Source organism: Anoplopoma fimbria, chromosome 11 (genome assembly GCF_027596085.1).
Source record: "Anoplopoma fimbria isolate UVic2021 breed Golden Eagle Sablefish chromosome 11, Afim_UVic_2022, whole genome shotgun sequence".
Classification (NCBI taxonomy): domain Eukaryota; kingdom Metazoa; phylum Chordata; class Actinopteri; order Perciformes; family Anoplopomatidae; genus Anoplopoma; species Anoplopoma fimbria.
In genome coordinates this window covers 16244619-16263156 of record NC_072459.1, presented here as the reverse complement: position 1 = coordinate 16263156, position 18538 = coordinate 16244619, and the positions used below count along the sequence as shown (strand labels likewise).

At 39.8% G+C, this 18538-nt stretch overlaps 1 protein-coding gene across 1 annotated transcript in view; it reads left to right on the top strand.

Annotated features, from left to right (window-relative positions):
* LOC129098348 (protein shisa-8-like) overlaps positions 1-18538 on the top strand; it is a 93091-nt gene that overhangs the window by 29980 nt on the left and 44573 nt on the right. Inside the window, exon 3 of the mRNA XM_054607342.1 lies at positions 13428-13543. Within this exon, the coding sequence (XP_054463317.1) occupies positions 13428-13543 (116 nt within the window). The remainder of the gene's footprint in view (positions 1-13427; positions 13544-18538) is intronic.

The following is an 18538-nucleotide window of genomic DNA, read 5'->3' as shown; positions in this document are numbered from 1 at the left end:
AGCAAGACATCTATATCTAAAGATATATTTGAGTAATGTTTACCTGAGCAGAGAATGAAGTCCCTCTGTGTGTGTATGTCTGTTTTTACCGAAGCTCCTCCATGCTTTTTTGACATAGTTGGAATGGTGTGTGCCTTTTATGCATGTTACTTTATGTGAACGTGCCCCACTGGCTATCAAAAGACCGTCCTGACTAAAGGCGTCGTCACAAAAGCGTAGCACCCACACTCCGGTTTCCCCTTAGGTAAACAGTGTTAGCGCTGTCATTTAACACCTTTATAAGCCATCTGCATAAGGTGTGTCTGACTGTTAAAACTCCAAAACGGAGTCTGTACACTAGAAAACATTTTTTTGTTTTGTTTTTTACATTACTTGTGTCTGTATTGTTGCAAATCAAGTAGAAGCCTATTCTGCATTTGAGGCATTTTGCATGTTTTGTCTTGGATGAATAAAATAAAGAGCAGCTTTTACACAATAATCCACAGAACACACTCTTTCAGCTTTAAAACAGAAATGAGTGTTATGGTCTGCTGTTTGTAATTAATTCAAAGACGTACAAATATATTAACCAAACCGCTTGGACGTGGATGTTTTCCCTTTTTAAGCTTCAAATATCAGCCCATAGCAGAGAACGACCTCTGTGCCTCTGAGGCCTTAGGACACCATGCGTGTGTCATTTACATTAAAACGTGGTGGTTGTGTAGTTTGTTTGTGGTATTGACTTGAAATACAACTGCTCCGTATGTAACCAGTTTTAGTTTTTTAACAATTTCTTCGGTGCCACCATATTCATTCACTGTGCCTATAACTTAAAGGGATGGGCTGCTCCAGAGACTTAGTGTCGCCCTTCCATTAGGAAACAGTCACTCGCGAAGACAAATTCTAAGCAGCAGACGATGAGATATCCTGAATTTTTATAACCTAGTGCTGTATGTTTCAACCTCCAAAAAACAGTGGATACTACATTTCCCATGATGCAGTGTTAGCATCATTCATTAGGCCCTTCCTGCCAGGTAAATTCATGAGCTTTACAATCTCTTTACAACCCAAAACACTTTCTGATTTAATTGCAACTCCAACAACAACATATCATCTGAGATAATACATTTGTTGCTGTTTCTAGTTGAATATTGAGTGCACTCAATCCAGGAACACATTTTGGTGTCTGTTTTCACACCTAGATAAATTGACCAATAGGCCAATGGGCAAAAAAATAAAGAATATTCCTTTAATTTGTTTGTCGAAAGACAGGCCTGTCTGTTACTGCAAGCTAAAGTCATTCCTGCGTATCAACTCAAAGCAATAAGCCAGTGAAAGACACAGAGATGGGGAAAAGGAGGATTTTTCTGAGAAGATGCTACAAGTGTGTGTGCTCATATATGTGTGTGTGTGTGTGTGTAAGTGAATCAGAGGGCAGTTTGTCATGTTGCTGCTCCACAGCCCTGATCCAAGCTGACAGGTGAAGCTAAGCGCAGCTAAACAGCACACGTAACAGAGAGGACGAGAGAGAGAGAGGGAGAGAGAGAGAGAGAGAAAGAGTCAGGAGGTACCGGAGATAAGGAGAGACCAAAAAAAGAAATTGAGAATGGGAGAGTGGGAGATGAGGAAAGAGCGATGGACATAAAATAAATGCAGAGGGAAGGGAGATAGTCGACAGAGTTAGAGAGCCATTAAAAAGAGAAACAGGCAGACTACAGAAGAAACAAGTGAGAGAGAGAGAGAGAGAGAGAATTTGAGCAAAATAGAAAGCTAGGGAAAAGAGATTGAGATTAACCAGTGCAATAGATTGGTTAATTGGCGTTTTATCAAAAGTGGACTGAGCGAGTTAATTTTTATACTATCACTCCATTAATCTTCCCTCTTTTCACATGTCTCTCCTCTCCACCTCGCCTGGAATGGCTGTTTGTCAGAACGGGACATTGATGACATGGGAATTGATTGAATGTTTTTTCAGCAGTTTTTTAAAATGAGAATAATAAAATTTAAGTGCATTAAAGTCAAAGTGAATCATGGTTTTTGTCTGCTGAAGGCATATATTTAGCGATTGGGCAGAAGGTCAGGAAAAGCAGTAAGTGGTAAAGATAGACATAGGAAGACCATCTAATGGAGGTTGCAAAATGTTCAGCAAGCACCCATTGAAAATGTATTATTCTTTCCTCTTTTTCAAATCATTTTTTGGCCAGAACAAGTGAGGTTAAATAATCTCATGAAAGCAAGGCAAGAGAAAACAAAACAATCTCCTGGTTAGTTTGCTGAATTGTTGAAAATGATATCTTTACTTTCGTATGCGGTAGGGGGAAAAAGACAAAGGGAACCTGCCAAGTATAAAGAGAGAAAAAATTGTTTGCAGGATGAATGAAAACAGAGTTCAAAAGTGAAAAGCAGCACAAGTGAAATGGACTCTTTCAACACTTATGAGGAAAAATATATTTCTAAAAGATGATGCAGAAGTAGACTGAACTTGAGAGAATGAGTTAGGAGATACAGGGACAGAGAAAATAAGAGAGAGAGAGAGAGAGAGAGAGAGAGACGTGTGTGGAATTAGAAGCAGTTGAACAGGTTGATAGATTAGAGTCATTGATGTGACCCACCCTGTAGATACACACTCACTCATGTCAGGGGAAAAGCCAAGATCAAACTTATTGTACATGTGTGAATGTGTTTGATTTCCTGACAAATGAGGAGCAAGAATTGGCTGTGTGACTTGCTTATCCATTAGTGTATTATACCGCATTGTCAGAGTGTCCTTGCAATCTCTGTAAGTGTGTGTGTGTGTGTGTGTGTGTGTGTGTGTGTGTGTGTGTGTGTGTGTGTGTGTGTGTGTGTGTGTGTGTGTGTGTGTGTGTGTGTGTGTGTGTGTGACAAACTACATATTGCGCATAGCTTTGATGTCAAGGCTGAACTTTGAGCTGAATGCAGTGTGAAGGGAATATCTGTGCTTGAGCGAGTGCGTGTTATGAGCTAAACACAGGTTGACTCCCAGCTCCCACTTCTGTTGCACTGCATTGCTAAAGCTTTTTATTGTGTGGCTTTCTGTTACATTACATTTCATTCCATCAATGTTATTGTAATGCGTCAAAGCGATTAGCACTGAGTTGTTTTGTTTTAACTGTGTGAACAACACAGCTGCAGTAGTGAGACAAAGTTGGTTTAGTCTTTGGGGATTAAGGGCAACAAGAAATAAAAAGATAACATAGGGTTATAACCACAGACTGTATAAACATGGACGACATGACTCCTGCCAAAATATCTCGATCACCCACTGGTGGCTGGCTGCAGTATAAGACTGCTGTTAAAACTCTGATGTTAAGTGAATGTTTTCTGGGGTATAAACTGGTCCAAAACCTTTTAAATAATAATATTAGACACAAATCTTTACCTATCTGGCTGCAATTCTACACTGCCAAACATTTTCAGCTAGTTCCTACCCAGGATGTATAAAGATTGTTGAAAAATGTACAGGTTTCAGTGGCTGTTTTAAATAAATAGTTTTTACAAATTAGCTTATTCATTTTCTTCCTGAAAGTTCCATGAGAAGAACGATATTACTCATATATATATATATATATATATATATATATATATATATATATATATATATATATATATATAACCGTCCGCCAAATATGAAGCTACAGCCAGCAGCAGGTGAGCTTAGTTTAGCATAAAGCCTTGAAACAGCAGGAAACAGCAGGAAACAGCTAGCCTTGCTCCGATGCAAGGCAACAAATTCACCTAGCAGCTCCTCTTTAGCTCACTGATTAAGCTTTCTTGGCCGGGCACAGCAACTCCCTGGAGTCTTTGCTGGTTGCCTGGCAACTACAGGGTTACTGGTAGTTGGGATTTTTTTCCCCCTTTGGATGTAGTCAGGCTGGTTTGTCTACCATCGTTTCCAGACTTAATGCTAAGCAAAGCTAACCAGCTGCTGCCTGTAGCTTCATATTTAGCATACGGACATTGGAGTGGTATTGATATAGTTTGAGAATGTTTTATGTTCACATATTGATGTGGAACCATATAGGGCCCACATCAATTCTTAAAGTGAACAGTGCCGATCAACATCAACAAAAATGAATAAAAGTTATTGAATCATTAATCCGACATGAGGTCACACTAACATGAACCTGAAATAGGATCTGTGGATGTGTACTCATTTATCAGGCATTCCTGAGTGTCTACTCAAACTGTTTTTTATGTCCATTGATGGTTCACATTACTGGCTGACCAGCTGCATCCCCTTATCCTCTAATAGCACCCATCAGAGAGACGCAGAGCTGCCAATTGCTCATTGCCCAAACTGCATCCAAAATGAGCAGAGTTAAAATCTTCCATTCATCCATCCATCCTGCAGTTTCTTTTGAGTTTATGCGAGCTCTGTGTGTGTCCCACCTTCCCCGAACCGAGCGAACAGCTCCCTGAGCGAATGACCACCACCCTGGCCATGCCAGCTCCATGTGTCCGCGCCTGAGGTCGTAATCCAAGGTCACTTAACTCTGCAGTTCACACACTGCTAACACCATTTACTAGAGCCTGTCACAGTGCACTGATGATAGAGTGCTGTGGTATTGCTAATATATCAATACTGCCCTGACCATGACATGTTATTTACAGTACAAGACATGAACAGGTTGTGTGTTGGGCACACAAGGGGGCATCCATAAAAGGCATAAAAGGTTGAATTGATCCTATTGTACATGTCAAAAGGATGGATGGTTGGGATGTCGATCTCACTGGCTGCATCGAATTTAGGATGAAGGAATACTGTTATATTCAGTCCTACAATAGAGTTAATTCAAAGAGTCTACCACCATGTATTTTGGATAAAGCTTTTTAACATGCATGCCTTAATAGTCAAAAAAGGAATTATGATGGTGACATAAAGAAAAAAGTCAAAACAGCAACATGCTGGTCGAAATAATGGTTGATTAGTTCACAATTGCATAAATCTTCTGTATCTATTCTATTTGGTGGAAACCTGTAATGATGTCTTCAATGGGCTTTTCCCAATGAGCGGTTTAGACAATGATAGATATCTGATAAAACAGATCAATAACATTCTGTCTATCCCAGTGTAATGATTGATGAGTGTGGGATCATAACGTACTGAGTACCTGTGCTCACCAATACTGTCAAAGGCTTCACAGGATGATGAATATTCTGCTGACAAATGTGTGTATGGGTGTAGGTGTATTCATGCGTGGGATATGTGTGCGTCATACCGATGAATGTTTGAGAACAAATCCCTTGAGGAGAGTGAATCTGTTTTGTTGTTTCTAAAAAAAATTAAAAAAAGAAGGCCCAAAAATAATGAGTGCAGGCAGTGACTCAGAGGTTGACATATGGTATTTTCTGTGACATCATCTTTAGCAACACTACAGCCTCGGTGCTGAGATCCTGCCAGCAACTGGTTCATGCGGCTTCCAGCATGCTGGCTTTGAATTTGTTCATTTTTATTATTATTTTACTGCTCAATCCAGGCACCATGGCCTATAAATCAGTGTAGCAAAAGCTTGTGAATCAAACTTGCCCCGAATCTTCATTGTCATTTCTGTAACATTTGATAGATTTATGAATTGGAGATGAGAGGAGCGCTGATGACTGACAACATACAGTGACTATAATTCAGGCTTCTCTTTATCAGACATGATGAACAAAGTAAAAACTGCTTATGTATAGATCAAGTTTGTAAAGATAGAGTTTCAAGTCCCTGAGGGCAAATATTGATACATAGTTCTTGTTTATAGTTCTCATTTTCAAAAGCTACTTTTAATTTATTTTTGGTATGATTTTTGTTGTGAAAAAAAATCATCTTTCATCATACTTTCATTTGACTGTTCAACTGTTTTTTTTGCTGTTGACCCAGCATCTGACAAAAAAACAAATCTGCCTCTGAACTATGGCTGATATTAACACTTTGGCTTAACTCATATTTTAGGTAATAAATCTCTATTTGTGAATATTAAGGCACCACTTTTGGTTCAAAAAGCTCTTCCTATGTGATGTTATACACACGTAAACACCCTCATGTATGTGGATTAGAGGCTAGAATGCATGAACACAAACCGGCCCTGGCATGGCGGGCGCTCAGCTATGCCAAGGGACATTATTTGGCAGCTGTCAGCTCTAATAGGGGTATAGCAGGGTGGGAGATGGATCCAGGCTCTGAACCAAGCCTGCAAGGGTGCACTATCTGGCAGCCACAGCATATCTGTGTGTCTTGCTGTGTGCGTGCGTGCATGTACGTACGAGTATGCCAATGTTTGTGTGTCAGAGGGACTGGTGTAACAGACCCCCTTTGAGATAATACATGCTACCACTTGTGCCACTACAGCGTCCATTTAGCCTACTATCCGTGTGTGTGTGTGTGTGTGTGTGTGTGTTGCCTCCCTTTGACAGCAGTGGTGGGATAAAGTGCAGTGAATTACCGATGAAGAGTGTTGGCTCCATCACTTCATAACACCATAAGACAAAGAGAAGGAGGAAAAGATGGAGAGACAGATAAACTACCGCAAACAAACAAACACACACACACACACACACACACACACACACACACACACACACACACACACACACACACACACACACACACACACACACACACACACTGCTTTACATGTGAATATCTCTTTCTGCCTCTCCTCTTAACAAAAGGCTTCATTTGGCATTCTAGTTGAAACCGCCCATTCAGAGGCAACAGTTTTGGAACAATGATTGTGAACTTTAACTTCATTAACATAACAATAAGGCTCTTCAAAAAAGCTGCTCATGGAAACAAACTTAATCCTATTACCGTTGAGGTATAAAAACGAAACACTTAGGCGCAATATGTAATATTCAACAAGTAGGTGGTAAATCAGATCATTCACTCGTAATTAGGAAGGCCTTAATTTTTTTGTTTAATTGTTTGGTGTTATGGACTCTCAAATATCTAATTAATAGTGAAATATGAGAGGAGGACAGAGAAGATACAGCCCCCACATGGTCATAAACTCTTATACATCCTGCTCATTTGTTAATTTCATAATGCCTTTTCCCTGCCTCAGAGCGTTTAACATGAAATAATTGTTAACCAATACCCCCCCCCACACACACACACACACACACACACACACACACACACACACACACACACACAACAAACAATTCCCTCCCACTGTAACCCCTCTAGTTTACCACCAAAGAGAATGAAAGGTGAGTCATTCCTGTGTGGCATCTATTAACTCCCTCTTGGCACAACCGTAGGTAGGACACCAGCAGCTGTGTGTGTGGGTGTATGTGTGTGTGTGTGTGTGTGTGTGTGTCTGTCTGAAGCTTCTGTTAAGCGTGCATGTGCGGGTGTGTGAGCATGAGCCGTGCCTTTGTGTATGTGTGTTTGTTGGTGGGGTGGCGAGCCGCGTCACAAACAATTATACAGCGCCCCTGTTTTAAAACAGCAGGGTTGTATCTCCATGATCGGCCCCATGCTAGGTTACAGGGCCCTGGAATCATCCGTGGGGGGCCTTGTAATATAAACTAACCTGCTGTGACAGTGAAGAGTGATTCAGCTACAAAATGCTGTGTTCAGACCCAGGGGAGTAAATGTGTTTGTGTGCAGAACAATACTGACTGCTTATTACATGACCGTGGGGTGTTTTTCTCACTTTATTTTTAGAACGAAACACACTTTGACAATTGAAAGCAATAGTGCACATTTAGTTATACAACCAGGACAGGGCCACTCCAAGACCTGGATACACCGACAATGACAAACTGTATGGTTGCAAGAGATTTGGTTTCACAGTGTTTGGCCACATTGATTTGCAATTTGACCATGAAAAAAATTGTTGCCCTCTCCTGTTGTCTGGAGTTGGCAAAATGTGTTTGGCCAAACCTCACAAAATGTGTTTCTTTATTACTTTCAAATTGAATTATTTCACAATCCACTAACTCAATTGACATTCATTTGCAGATTTGCATGCAGCAGAGTGTGCAAACAAGGGAGCAAGTGACTTAATCATGCTGGTTCCTTAATCGCCCTTTTGAGTTTACCGTTATGTCACAACAACCAAACAATAAATGCTTACATGAGCGAATAAAGTTAGCCTTTAGCCAAGCAGCTCTCCTGGAGTACTAACTGTGACACAACAATGTTCAAGGGCACATTCACAGACACATGGAGGGAATGGATAACATTTTCACGTGCTTTTAGACGATTAATATGAATGTGTTTGATTATATGTTTTTTTGATTATGGTATCTAAAGAAGCAGTTTAAGATACAACACATTAAAGATACAGACTCAATTATCACTTTTATAGTTCTCTAATGTTTTAATAAACTGCATTTCCTCAAGTGTACATTAACTAATGACCTGAGTGTAAATTATATGTTTATCGTCAAGACGGCTGCTCAGTTTGTTATGTGATTTTTAAGCCATGTTAGCGGCAAGGCCCTAGCGATGACAATGTTGGTCTGTGGGATGATAGAGATCCGCCTCGTTGTTCCAGATCCACGGCAAGTTCTTAAATATGCGTAATCAAAGAGCACTCTGCTCGCCCTTTTGTGGGAACTTTAATTCTGTCAGAATACCCAGATTTGTTTCTGTGGAGTTTTCCAGACGTTCCACCAAACCACACAGGATTAAAACCCTCTGTAGCAGATATTTACAGTCTTTGGCTGAATCATTATTGTTTATGAGTTTTGAAAAATACAGTCTCTGTACATCTATACATTAATCAATTCATATCCTGTCTTGCGTTACAGAGAAAATACATTTTTCAAGTAATTTAACAGGAAATGAGGCTCATCTGGTGTTGTGTGAATGCAAACCTCATGAAATTAATTAACAATAGTGTAACAGTAGAGTTTTCCATATGAAGAGAGTTCACACAATTTTTGCCAAATAGTCTTTGTCTTCATACCGTATAACAATGAGAAGTGAAAAAAGTTACTATGTTGTACTATGATTAAAATAATGATTGCAATTTGGGCAGAAAGTAAGAGAAGCTGTTTTAAAAGACATAATACAATTAAACGTGACTCAAACAAAGATTACAGTACTGCAGTTTGACTTTGGGGTGTGAAATAACATGGTGGGCTGTCCCAGCAGGGCACGCCATGGACTGGTGCTGCTCGGAAGCCAGCTGGTGTTCTTCTTAATTTAGGAGATTGGGGCACAATGGCATTGTAACAATAATGCATACTAAAAATACACACATGGCTGAGCAAAATTAGATAGAAATAGTAAATTCCTTGAACATTGTATCCACAAATCTCTCAGACTCCACTAATATATAATTTGTGCTAAACATCATTGCAACATAATCTCCTAACTCCCATGAAGCTGGGGTATTTACAAGAGACAGATTTAAAACAATGGTTAAAACTAATGAGTGAATGAGTGTACACAACAAGGCTATAAAGCCATTGTGATGACGTTTTTACTGTCATATAGCCACTTCTTAGCAACTACCTTTTAAGACACTTAAACAGGCCCTATTATGCTATTTTCCCAGTGCATATTTTTATCTCAAGTTACAGTTACAGCATGTTTACATGCGTTAATGCTCATAATCCGCCTTGTTTTTCTCATCCTGGCTGTCCTGCAGCACACCTTCTCACCCTCTCTCTGAAATGCTCCTTTGTAGCACTTGCTCCTCCCTCCAGAAAGCGAAGTCTGCTCTGATTGGTCAGCTAGCCCTCTCTCTTCTGTGATTAGTCAACGTTTCACATTTCAAAAAACTCTTCTTTCGTCTCTCTCTTTTGTTGTTTGAGGGTCAAACTAGCCGGAGAGTTTTACGTGACTTCCATTACATTGTGACCTCATAAAGTTACGGAAGTGAAGCAGAGAATTCAATCGAGCTGTTTCAGGCAGCTCAGGAGCAGTGTTTCTGAAGGGGGGGGGGTAACTCCTTTTAGGTGTGGACTTTTTAGGCAGCACTCTATGGCCAAGCTGCAAAATCATTAAATCTTACCTTTCCTTTAATGCAACCAATAGCCTAATTTCACTTTAGCCACCTAGTCTGTGACGCATGCTTTTAGTTATACATTTTCGTATTTCTAAACCCCAAGCCTGGAAAATATCCCTGAAATGACTCAGATGCATAATCAGGGTTATTTTCAAAAGCTTGTCAAAGCTCCTCCAGAGCCACATGGCCATTATACAAAGACTAAAATGCCAGTAACATCAGCTCAACTCAACAGCCAAGTCCAGAGGGTTTGCAACTACTTCACACTTGACACATTTTAAAGAGAAGATTGGTTTAACAGATCAGCATTTTATAAGTTGACCAGCTTTAGAAAAAAAGACAGCATTCTCCCAGAATTTCGCTGTGCTAGAAGTGTGGGTTATGTGAAGTGCTGCATGTCAACCTCATGGAAGAGCCAGACATACCTTGGCACATAGACTGGGTGAATGCTATTCTGATCTGGGGTTTACACAGTGTTTGAATTTCTCCACAACTTAAGCAGTGCAGATTTACCATTGGTCAGAACGATGTGGTGAAAAGCTGGTAGAGATGAAAGCTGTTGGTAGATGCATGCCATTACTCTATTATTTATTATTTTCTGGAGTCATTTATTGATTGTGTTTGTGTGTGTGTGCACCAACAGGGGGGCTCTGATGTCCTCATATCACTCTGTATTATTTCATGAGTGCTAATATTGCAAGTGAGAATAGTTTATGTGACAGTTTCCTCGGGGAGGGGAAGAGAAACGAGAGAGGAAGGGCTGAGAATGCTAAAGGGGAAGAGAGAAAGAGAGAAGAGGGAGAAAACAGAAATCGGGCCAAAGGGTGAGACGGACCAGACACGTCGATGTGAGAGTGCAAGAGCGTCAGGATCAGAGGCCTGAGAGGAGAAGAAAGAGAGACTGAGGGTCCAGGAAGCGATACAGGGAGAGATAAAAAAAAAAGGGTTGTAGCGACGAAAAAGATGAAGAAGGGGGCAGAGATAAGAGGAGGGGGAATGGAGTCGGACGCAGGAATTTGAAGAGATAAGACAGACGGGATTAGAAGAGGAGAAAGAGAAGATCTTTCCAGGGAGATTGAGGGTGTAGAGAACAACAAGTACTCAACAATAGCGCTCTTAAGCATTCTCGAGGGGAAGAAAGCAATAGAGCGAGCGGGCGGGGTGGGGAGAGAGTGACGGAGATACAGCCTACAGAACGGGGGGTGGGGGAGTGGAAGACAAATGAAGTAATGGAATGTAAGTGGACAGATATTAATGTGATGGGAGAGAGAAGATGGATTGGCTAGCAAGCAGAAACTGCAAAGGGCAATTGAGATGCATGTTTGGGTACAGTATATGTGTTCCTGTGGCATATAATGCCCATGCTATAAAGTATGAGGACACATTTTATGGGTATTTATCGCACATGCGTGTCCCATTAAAGCACTAATTTCCCCATGGAAATCATTGAAGTTTCATTGTATCCTTCAAACCTCAAATGTTTTGGTTTTAAGAATAAACTCCAAATGTACACAGTATTTGCTAGAACAGATGATTTGTCATATCAGCAGGGGTGTAATATCAAACTTCAAACTTTTCTCCTGATGTTAATTTATCAAGAGGGAGTTTCTGTTGAGCCAGGTATTTTTCACATGCACACCAGGGAGCTGCCCAGTACAACCACAGTCCACTGGAGCAGCAGAGGATTGCTTAATGGCACCTGAGCAGTGGAAAGAATGTCAAGAGAGTTGGAAGAAATACCAATTTAATTTTAGAATTTCCTGCCTGATATTTCTGATTTTGGAGCAGTATTGTGCAGTCACTTGAACTCTCACAACAGCATCAGTGAGCATTTTTTTTGGTGTTTAATAGAAATTGAATTGGGCCGTCTAATTTCCTGAGCCAAGGAGAGCATTTTCTACCCAGGCAGTTAATTTGTTAGTATCTGTCTCTAGTTAACTCTTTTAAAAGCTCCAAAATTGATATTTTGGGACAAAAACAGGTGATCGCATTTTGTCCTGATTACTATAGATCTGCCTTTTTTTTTTGGTTTATTTGGTAGGGACAGTGCAGATTAATAAAACTTTTCTGTAAATGCAGCAGAGTTAGCCAAGAGGCTATTTTTCATCTGTATTCCCTAGATGACCTCAATCGTGACCTAAAGTATACCAGTTTCCATTTAGTTTTCATGCTTTCTTGTCGTTTAATTTGGGATCAAATTAAAAAAAAAAGAAAAACTTCACTCTGGCACTTTATACTAAGTGCCTATTGCAAGTCTTCTGTGTTGAATTGCATTATATAGAACAAGGTTCCATGTGTTTATGCTTACTGTTCCCATGACCAGAGGCAACCATCTCACAGCGGGCTAATAAAAAGACATTTGCTCTGCTGTATTTTAGGAGGCTGTGTTCAGGGTTTCAACAGTGAGATTAACAGTGAGGAAATGTTTATGGGTCTCTTGATAGCAGTGCTCAGGTCACAGCTGATTTGTTGACTATGTCGCTATAATTTCCTTGTCATTGGCTACATGTTGATGCTGAGCGTTTCCTTGTTTTTAGTCCTTGTTAATGTGAGCCAATACTGGAAAGTTTTTTTTAAACTAATTAACAAAGTCAAGGAGGTGGAAAGAGAATACAACTTTTTATATGAGCGACCTATTTACAGCAGGTTTTTGATGTTTTCTTTTTTCATTGCTTTATATAAAAAAAAATGGGGATGTAAATATCCCTTCGGTTTCCACCAGTGTTGTTTACTGAAACAATTAAACTGCAATCACACATGTGACAGTGATGCAGCTTTGTATGAGACACTTTGACAAATCAGATAACTTGGCTGAAACCATCGCTTGTATAAAAAAAAACTTTTTCTTTTCCATCTTGCACAGAATAGATAAAATAATCTGTCCAGAATAAAATCAACCAACTTCTTTTTGTCCTATTAAAAACTCAGTCAATGTCCTTGTTTGCAGCTGCAGGTTCTGTTTGCTCCGAAGGAGTTAAAACTGCATGTTGGAAGGCTGTTTCCTGCTTGTGTTCCAGTTTTGAGGACGCATCAGAACTTGTTCAAAGGCTTCAAACAATAAAAGATGGCAAGAGGGGAAGTTGTTTTATTTATTTTTTTATATAAATGATTGATGCTCCCAGTCGGCAAACATCCAGAGACTCGTGCTTTTCATCCTCGATTCCACTTTCTTGAATTTAATTCTGAGCGTTTTCTGTTTGGGTTTGTTTTTATGGACGTGAACAATTTGCCTCAAACTTGTCTTTGTCCTCAGGTAGAGCTATTAAGCTGTTACTTTTAATAATGGATTTTCATATTATGTCCACATGAACATGTGCTCATTCTCTTCTCTTTAACACTAGTTCAGTCTCACAAGATCTCTCATCTGCCAAACAGCACTCTCTTTCCTCACTCTCTTTGTTTTGTGTGCCACTATTCTGCTTGTTTGCAGGATGATTTTGTAAGTGAGTTAATGTGTGTTTTTCTTCCTCCCTCCAGGACTCTGACAGAGCTTATGAAGCAGCCAGGGGAGGCAGGACTGGTGGATGGAACCGGGGTTCATCATCCTATAGGGACCAACGGGATCTCCGCCAGATCACTACGCTCCAACAATGGTCAGTCCCCAATGTGTGTGTCTGTGTATCTGGATGGGTTTGCATACAGGCTAGGTATTGTTTAAAAAAAACAAGATACTTGTACAAATTCCAGTACCCACAAATATGATACTGATACCAATAGAGTACTTTATTTGACACCTTTTTTTATCTATGGAAGCATGCACATGCATAACATACCATCGCCACCGCGTCTATTTTTGTCACAGGCCTATAGTATAGCCATACTTTTGAACAATTAGGTGGGATCTTAGCACACTGAACTGAACTGATATCAACTGAAAATTCATGCTTTGTCCAGTTTGTTTTCAGGACAACAAACAAATAACTTTTATGATGCTTAATTTTTGAATGTATTCAAATCGATTAGTGCATTGTAGATTATAGCTGACCCCTTCAAACCTCAAAATAACTTAATTTAGGCATAAATACGACAGCAACGTTCCTGGTAATACCATATACGGTCCATTGTTTTAAACACATACATTTATTCACAGAGTTTCGTCATGTCTCTGTACAATGTATGAGGTACTATCCTAGAGCTCTGTGTGCCTACAGACGGCTTCAATATTCTCAATACCGATAGGTTTTGTAACACAACGTCATGCAAATTTCCTCACTCTTTAAATATCGCAAATGCGCTATCAATGACAATAAAGTATTTGCATCTTTGCATTGACTTTGAATGAAATTGTTTTTTTAATATCTACATCATTATGTAGTCTTTTGTCATCCTTCTTATCTGTTTATTGCAATTATATCACAGCAAATCTGTTTATTTTGGGTTTGTACTGCTGTAGTAAATCAGGGAAAATGTTCTTCTTGTTTGGTGTGAACACAGCATAAAGCCTTAGTTACAGTTTGGGCAAGGACTGCGTTTGGCGTGAACACACTGTAAGACCGATCCTCAAAGTTGATAGCAATTCAGAAGCAAGGGGATGGATTAATTGAGAGGACTGGGACAAAGCCTTAATATCCACCGAGAAACAACACAACACAACACAACACATATGGAATGAGCTCATGGGACAGTGAAGATACCATAGACCAATTAAATGCACATATTCTGCACCAAAACGCCCTTGTACCCGTTTATATCGAAACACATATTAGGTCTCACTCTCTGTTGCTGCCTGTCTTACACATACACACTCACATGAGCATACATGTGTCATCCATGGGCAAACAGCAGGGACAGACAGGTCATTTTTAATTAAGATGTAATTAGCCGTGTTCCAGCTCCGAACCCACAGAGGGAACACTGTGTGACCCATCTGTCTCCCTCTTTGTCTTTTGACCACACGCGCACACACACACACACACACACATATATACACATAATCTTGCTCAATAAAACCCTGTGCTTCCTCAGTGCATTGAGACTCAAATTAGTGGGCATGTTTCCTGGGGGCTCATTTGTGACAAGAGTGATGGCATGTTTTAAAGGACAAAGGTATCTCTTGCCTCACTTTTTTGTCCTCGTCATTAGTCACAGCAGAGAAAATGTGAGCCTTGCTTTGGTCCAGTTGTTTTCTAGTATCTAGAGTTACTTGTTTTCTTGTGTGAGGTGAATGTCTTTATTGTACACCACTGTAGTCTGGTGGAAATCTGGTTACTCATGCATAAAGCTATATGATATCAATAAACATGACAGTTACTTTTTCAGGCATACATGCACGGATAAAACAGCGATACCAGATGTTTCATATGCTCTGGTTCATATATAAATTATCATAGTGTAAGGTTATCTTCTTATCTTACACATGCAGTATTCTCACAAATGCAGACAAAAATAAAATGCTGAGGCTTTTCCCTTGACTTTCATCTTCCCACTATTGCAATAAACAAGTTTTTGGCCTCTTTTTCACCCCATACTGCGCTTATTAGCACTCGGCTTGCTTCTATCTTGCTTTGCCTCGCTTCGTCCATTGCTTATTCCCCCTGCTCATACATTTCCCCTGTTAATTCCTTTTATTTCTCACATTTTTAGAGGCCTTCAACATCATTGTCTAATAAGCCTTTTAGCAACAGACACATGCATTTTAGTACATACAGCAGGTAGTACACTATCTACTGTATGTGATAGCATTTTTGTTTGTCTTTAAGTTTAAATGTGTTTGATATTTAGTTATTTTTTGATTATTGCGTAGTTCTCAAACTACAGTAAAAAAATAATACGTTTTCCATCATATTTTTTACCTTCTGCCCACACTATACCTGCATGATTAGATGTATATATATATATATATATATATATATATATATATATATATATATATACATGTATTTATATAAGTATATATATATATAGATAGATATTAATATGTAATTTCCCGCTAACGAAATAAGCAAAAGAAGAGGAAGAATTAGTTCTGCAGATAGAAAGATTATAAAAAAAGGAAGGAATAACAGACGGAAAGCTGTGAAAGACGTAAAAGGGGGGATAAACAGGGTGGACATACGGAGGAAAGAGTGAGTGTTCGTGTGTGTGTTAGGGTTTGAATGGGGACACAGGGTGAGGACAGTAGGGCAATGGGATAAAGCGCCCATTGTGTCAGCCGTCTACACATAATCACCTCTTAATTAAACACATTTTATCCTCCAAGCCACTTGGACAGAGAGAGAGAAAAAACAGAGAGATGTGAGGAAGTGAAAGACACAGAGAGAAAAGGAGAATGACGGAAGACAGTTGGGTATAAATGTAGATGAAATCTATATCTCTTCACAGGTTAGAGTAAAAGTACTTTTCCAACGAGGTTGGCCATTGCACAAAACTTTCCTTCTCCATGATTCAAATTTTGGGGCTCATCCAAAAGACTTCTAAGCAGTATGAAAGATTATATTTCACCACTTTGTAGAAGACCTACAGCAAAATGGCAAACTTATTATGATTATAATGACAACCATTTAGCCTTTCAATGCGAAAGCTTTTAATATTGAATGTCCAGAGCACTTTGAATTTTATCTTGAAATAGATTCGGCAGTAGTTTCTAGCTACACCAGAGGCCTGTCTCTAAAAGAAAGAAAGTCTTTTAGAGACAGGCCTAAACAGAGGTCTAGAGACAGACCAAAGTGGGTCTCCCAACTTTGGTCCAGACTGAAATAGCTAAGCAACTGTTGGCTATATTACCATTCAATTTAAAGACATTCATGGTTGGCTCAGAGTAAAATGTCCCCTTCAATATTGAATGGATTGAATATTTGGTACACACATTCATGTCCCCTCTCAGAAAGTTTAGGAACTAATAGCTTGAAAGCTTACGACAATCACATCAGCCTCAGCTCTGTTGACTGCTAATTAGTAAAAATAAGCATGCTAACATGATAAACATGGTATACTATACCTTCTCAACATCAGCATGTTAGTATTGTTATCATTTAGCTCAAAGTACTGCTGTTCTGAAGTGCGGTATTGCAGATATGGCTGTAGACTCATATAAGTCATTTTATTGATTTATATATAAATGATACAGTTAGTATCATACAGCACCATTTTCATTTAAATACCTTGAATCTGACCTATTTTCTGTCTTTCCCATTTGTTTCTTTCTTTCTTTACTGTGCATTTTGAAATTATAATTAATAATTTGCCTTTATTCTGAACTTGTAGTTTCATACACTTGTAGTCCTCAACTTTTCTTATCTATCCACTCTGACTTGTTGACCAGCCTCCAATGCAGATATAAATGCAAAATGTGCATACCAGATTATGATCACGTTATTGCATGTCCTTGCAACTTCTCTAAACTAATTTCTAGAATCGGCGGGCTAAAAAGATAAAAAACAAGGCAAGTCTCATCAAGAATGAAAGTGTACCCATAAATCTCACATTCACTGCAAGGGAACTATGCAGAAATTACACATTTGTGTGGATAAATGCACCGTGGCTTGCTCTAGACTTTAGCTGCACAAGTTGGAGTGCAGTGAGAATAGGATGAAAAAACACTGAACAAGTTCTGAACCCGTTCCCTAATGAAGAAAGGAGTCAAATCCTCATGTTTCCTCCGTGAGAAAAGGATGATCTCCTTATCTAACTTCCACTCTTTTCCTGCTCACTTGTGATCATTTTCAAGGAAGACATATTTTTAATACCATGTAAGAGATGAACTAAGGGATACAAATGTCAGGATAAAGTAAGGTAAAGTCTAACGCTGGTACATTTGACGGGGAAAGAGAAAAGAGGGAGAGAGAGGGGAACAGAAAAACACAAGGAGGAAAAGTATTGAGGTCATGCGACAGTTACAATTACTGAATCAGTGAAACAGGAGGACCAAGAGGTTTTTTGTGTGGTTACAAAAAGACAGCTGATGAGACGGAGAGAAGAGAGGTTGAGAGAGAGAAGTTCTCAAACAAAGTCAAAGAACAAGGTAATGGGGAGTGGAGAGAGGGTGGAGAGGAAAATGAGATGTTTAAAAAGAGACAGACCTTAACAATAACACTGCTGAGGCGTGCAATGGGAGAAATGGCTTGAATGGGAGGGGAGGAAAGGGCGAAAGACGGTAAAGAAAGAAATAAGGAGACAGGGAGGTGAAAGGGGGCTGATAATGACGATGAGCGGTGGGCGTGACACTGCGTCCAGTGTTTGATGAAGAAAAAAGGGTGGAACAAAAAAAGAGGGGGCTAAGGTGAGAGTGGGAGAAACGTGTGAGAGAGCTGGAGCGCAAAGCAGCGAGGGAGGGATAGAAGGAATAAAAGCGTGAGAGACAGAGTTGGATAGAAGTAAAAGAGAGAGTAAGGCATGAAGGATGAATGGAGTCAGAGATGGAGAGAATAGACAGAAGAGACAACATGCTGCTAGCTGCAAGGGGGACAGCTGGTCAGCTGCTGCTCTGCTCTGTTCTGGTGTGGAGAGCTTCCCTGAGGACAGTCACCCTGCTCTGCACACACACACACACACACACACACACACACACACACACACACACACACACACACACACACACACACACACACACACACACACACACACACACACACACACCCCACGCAGAAGGT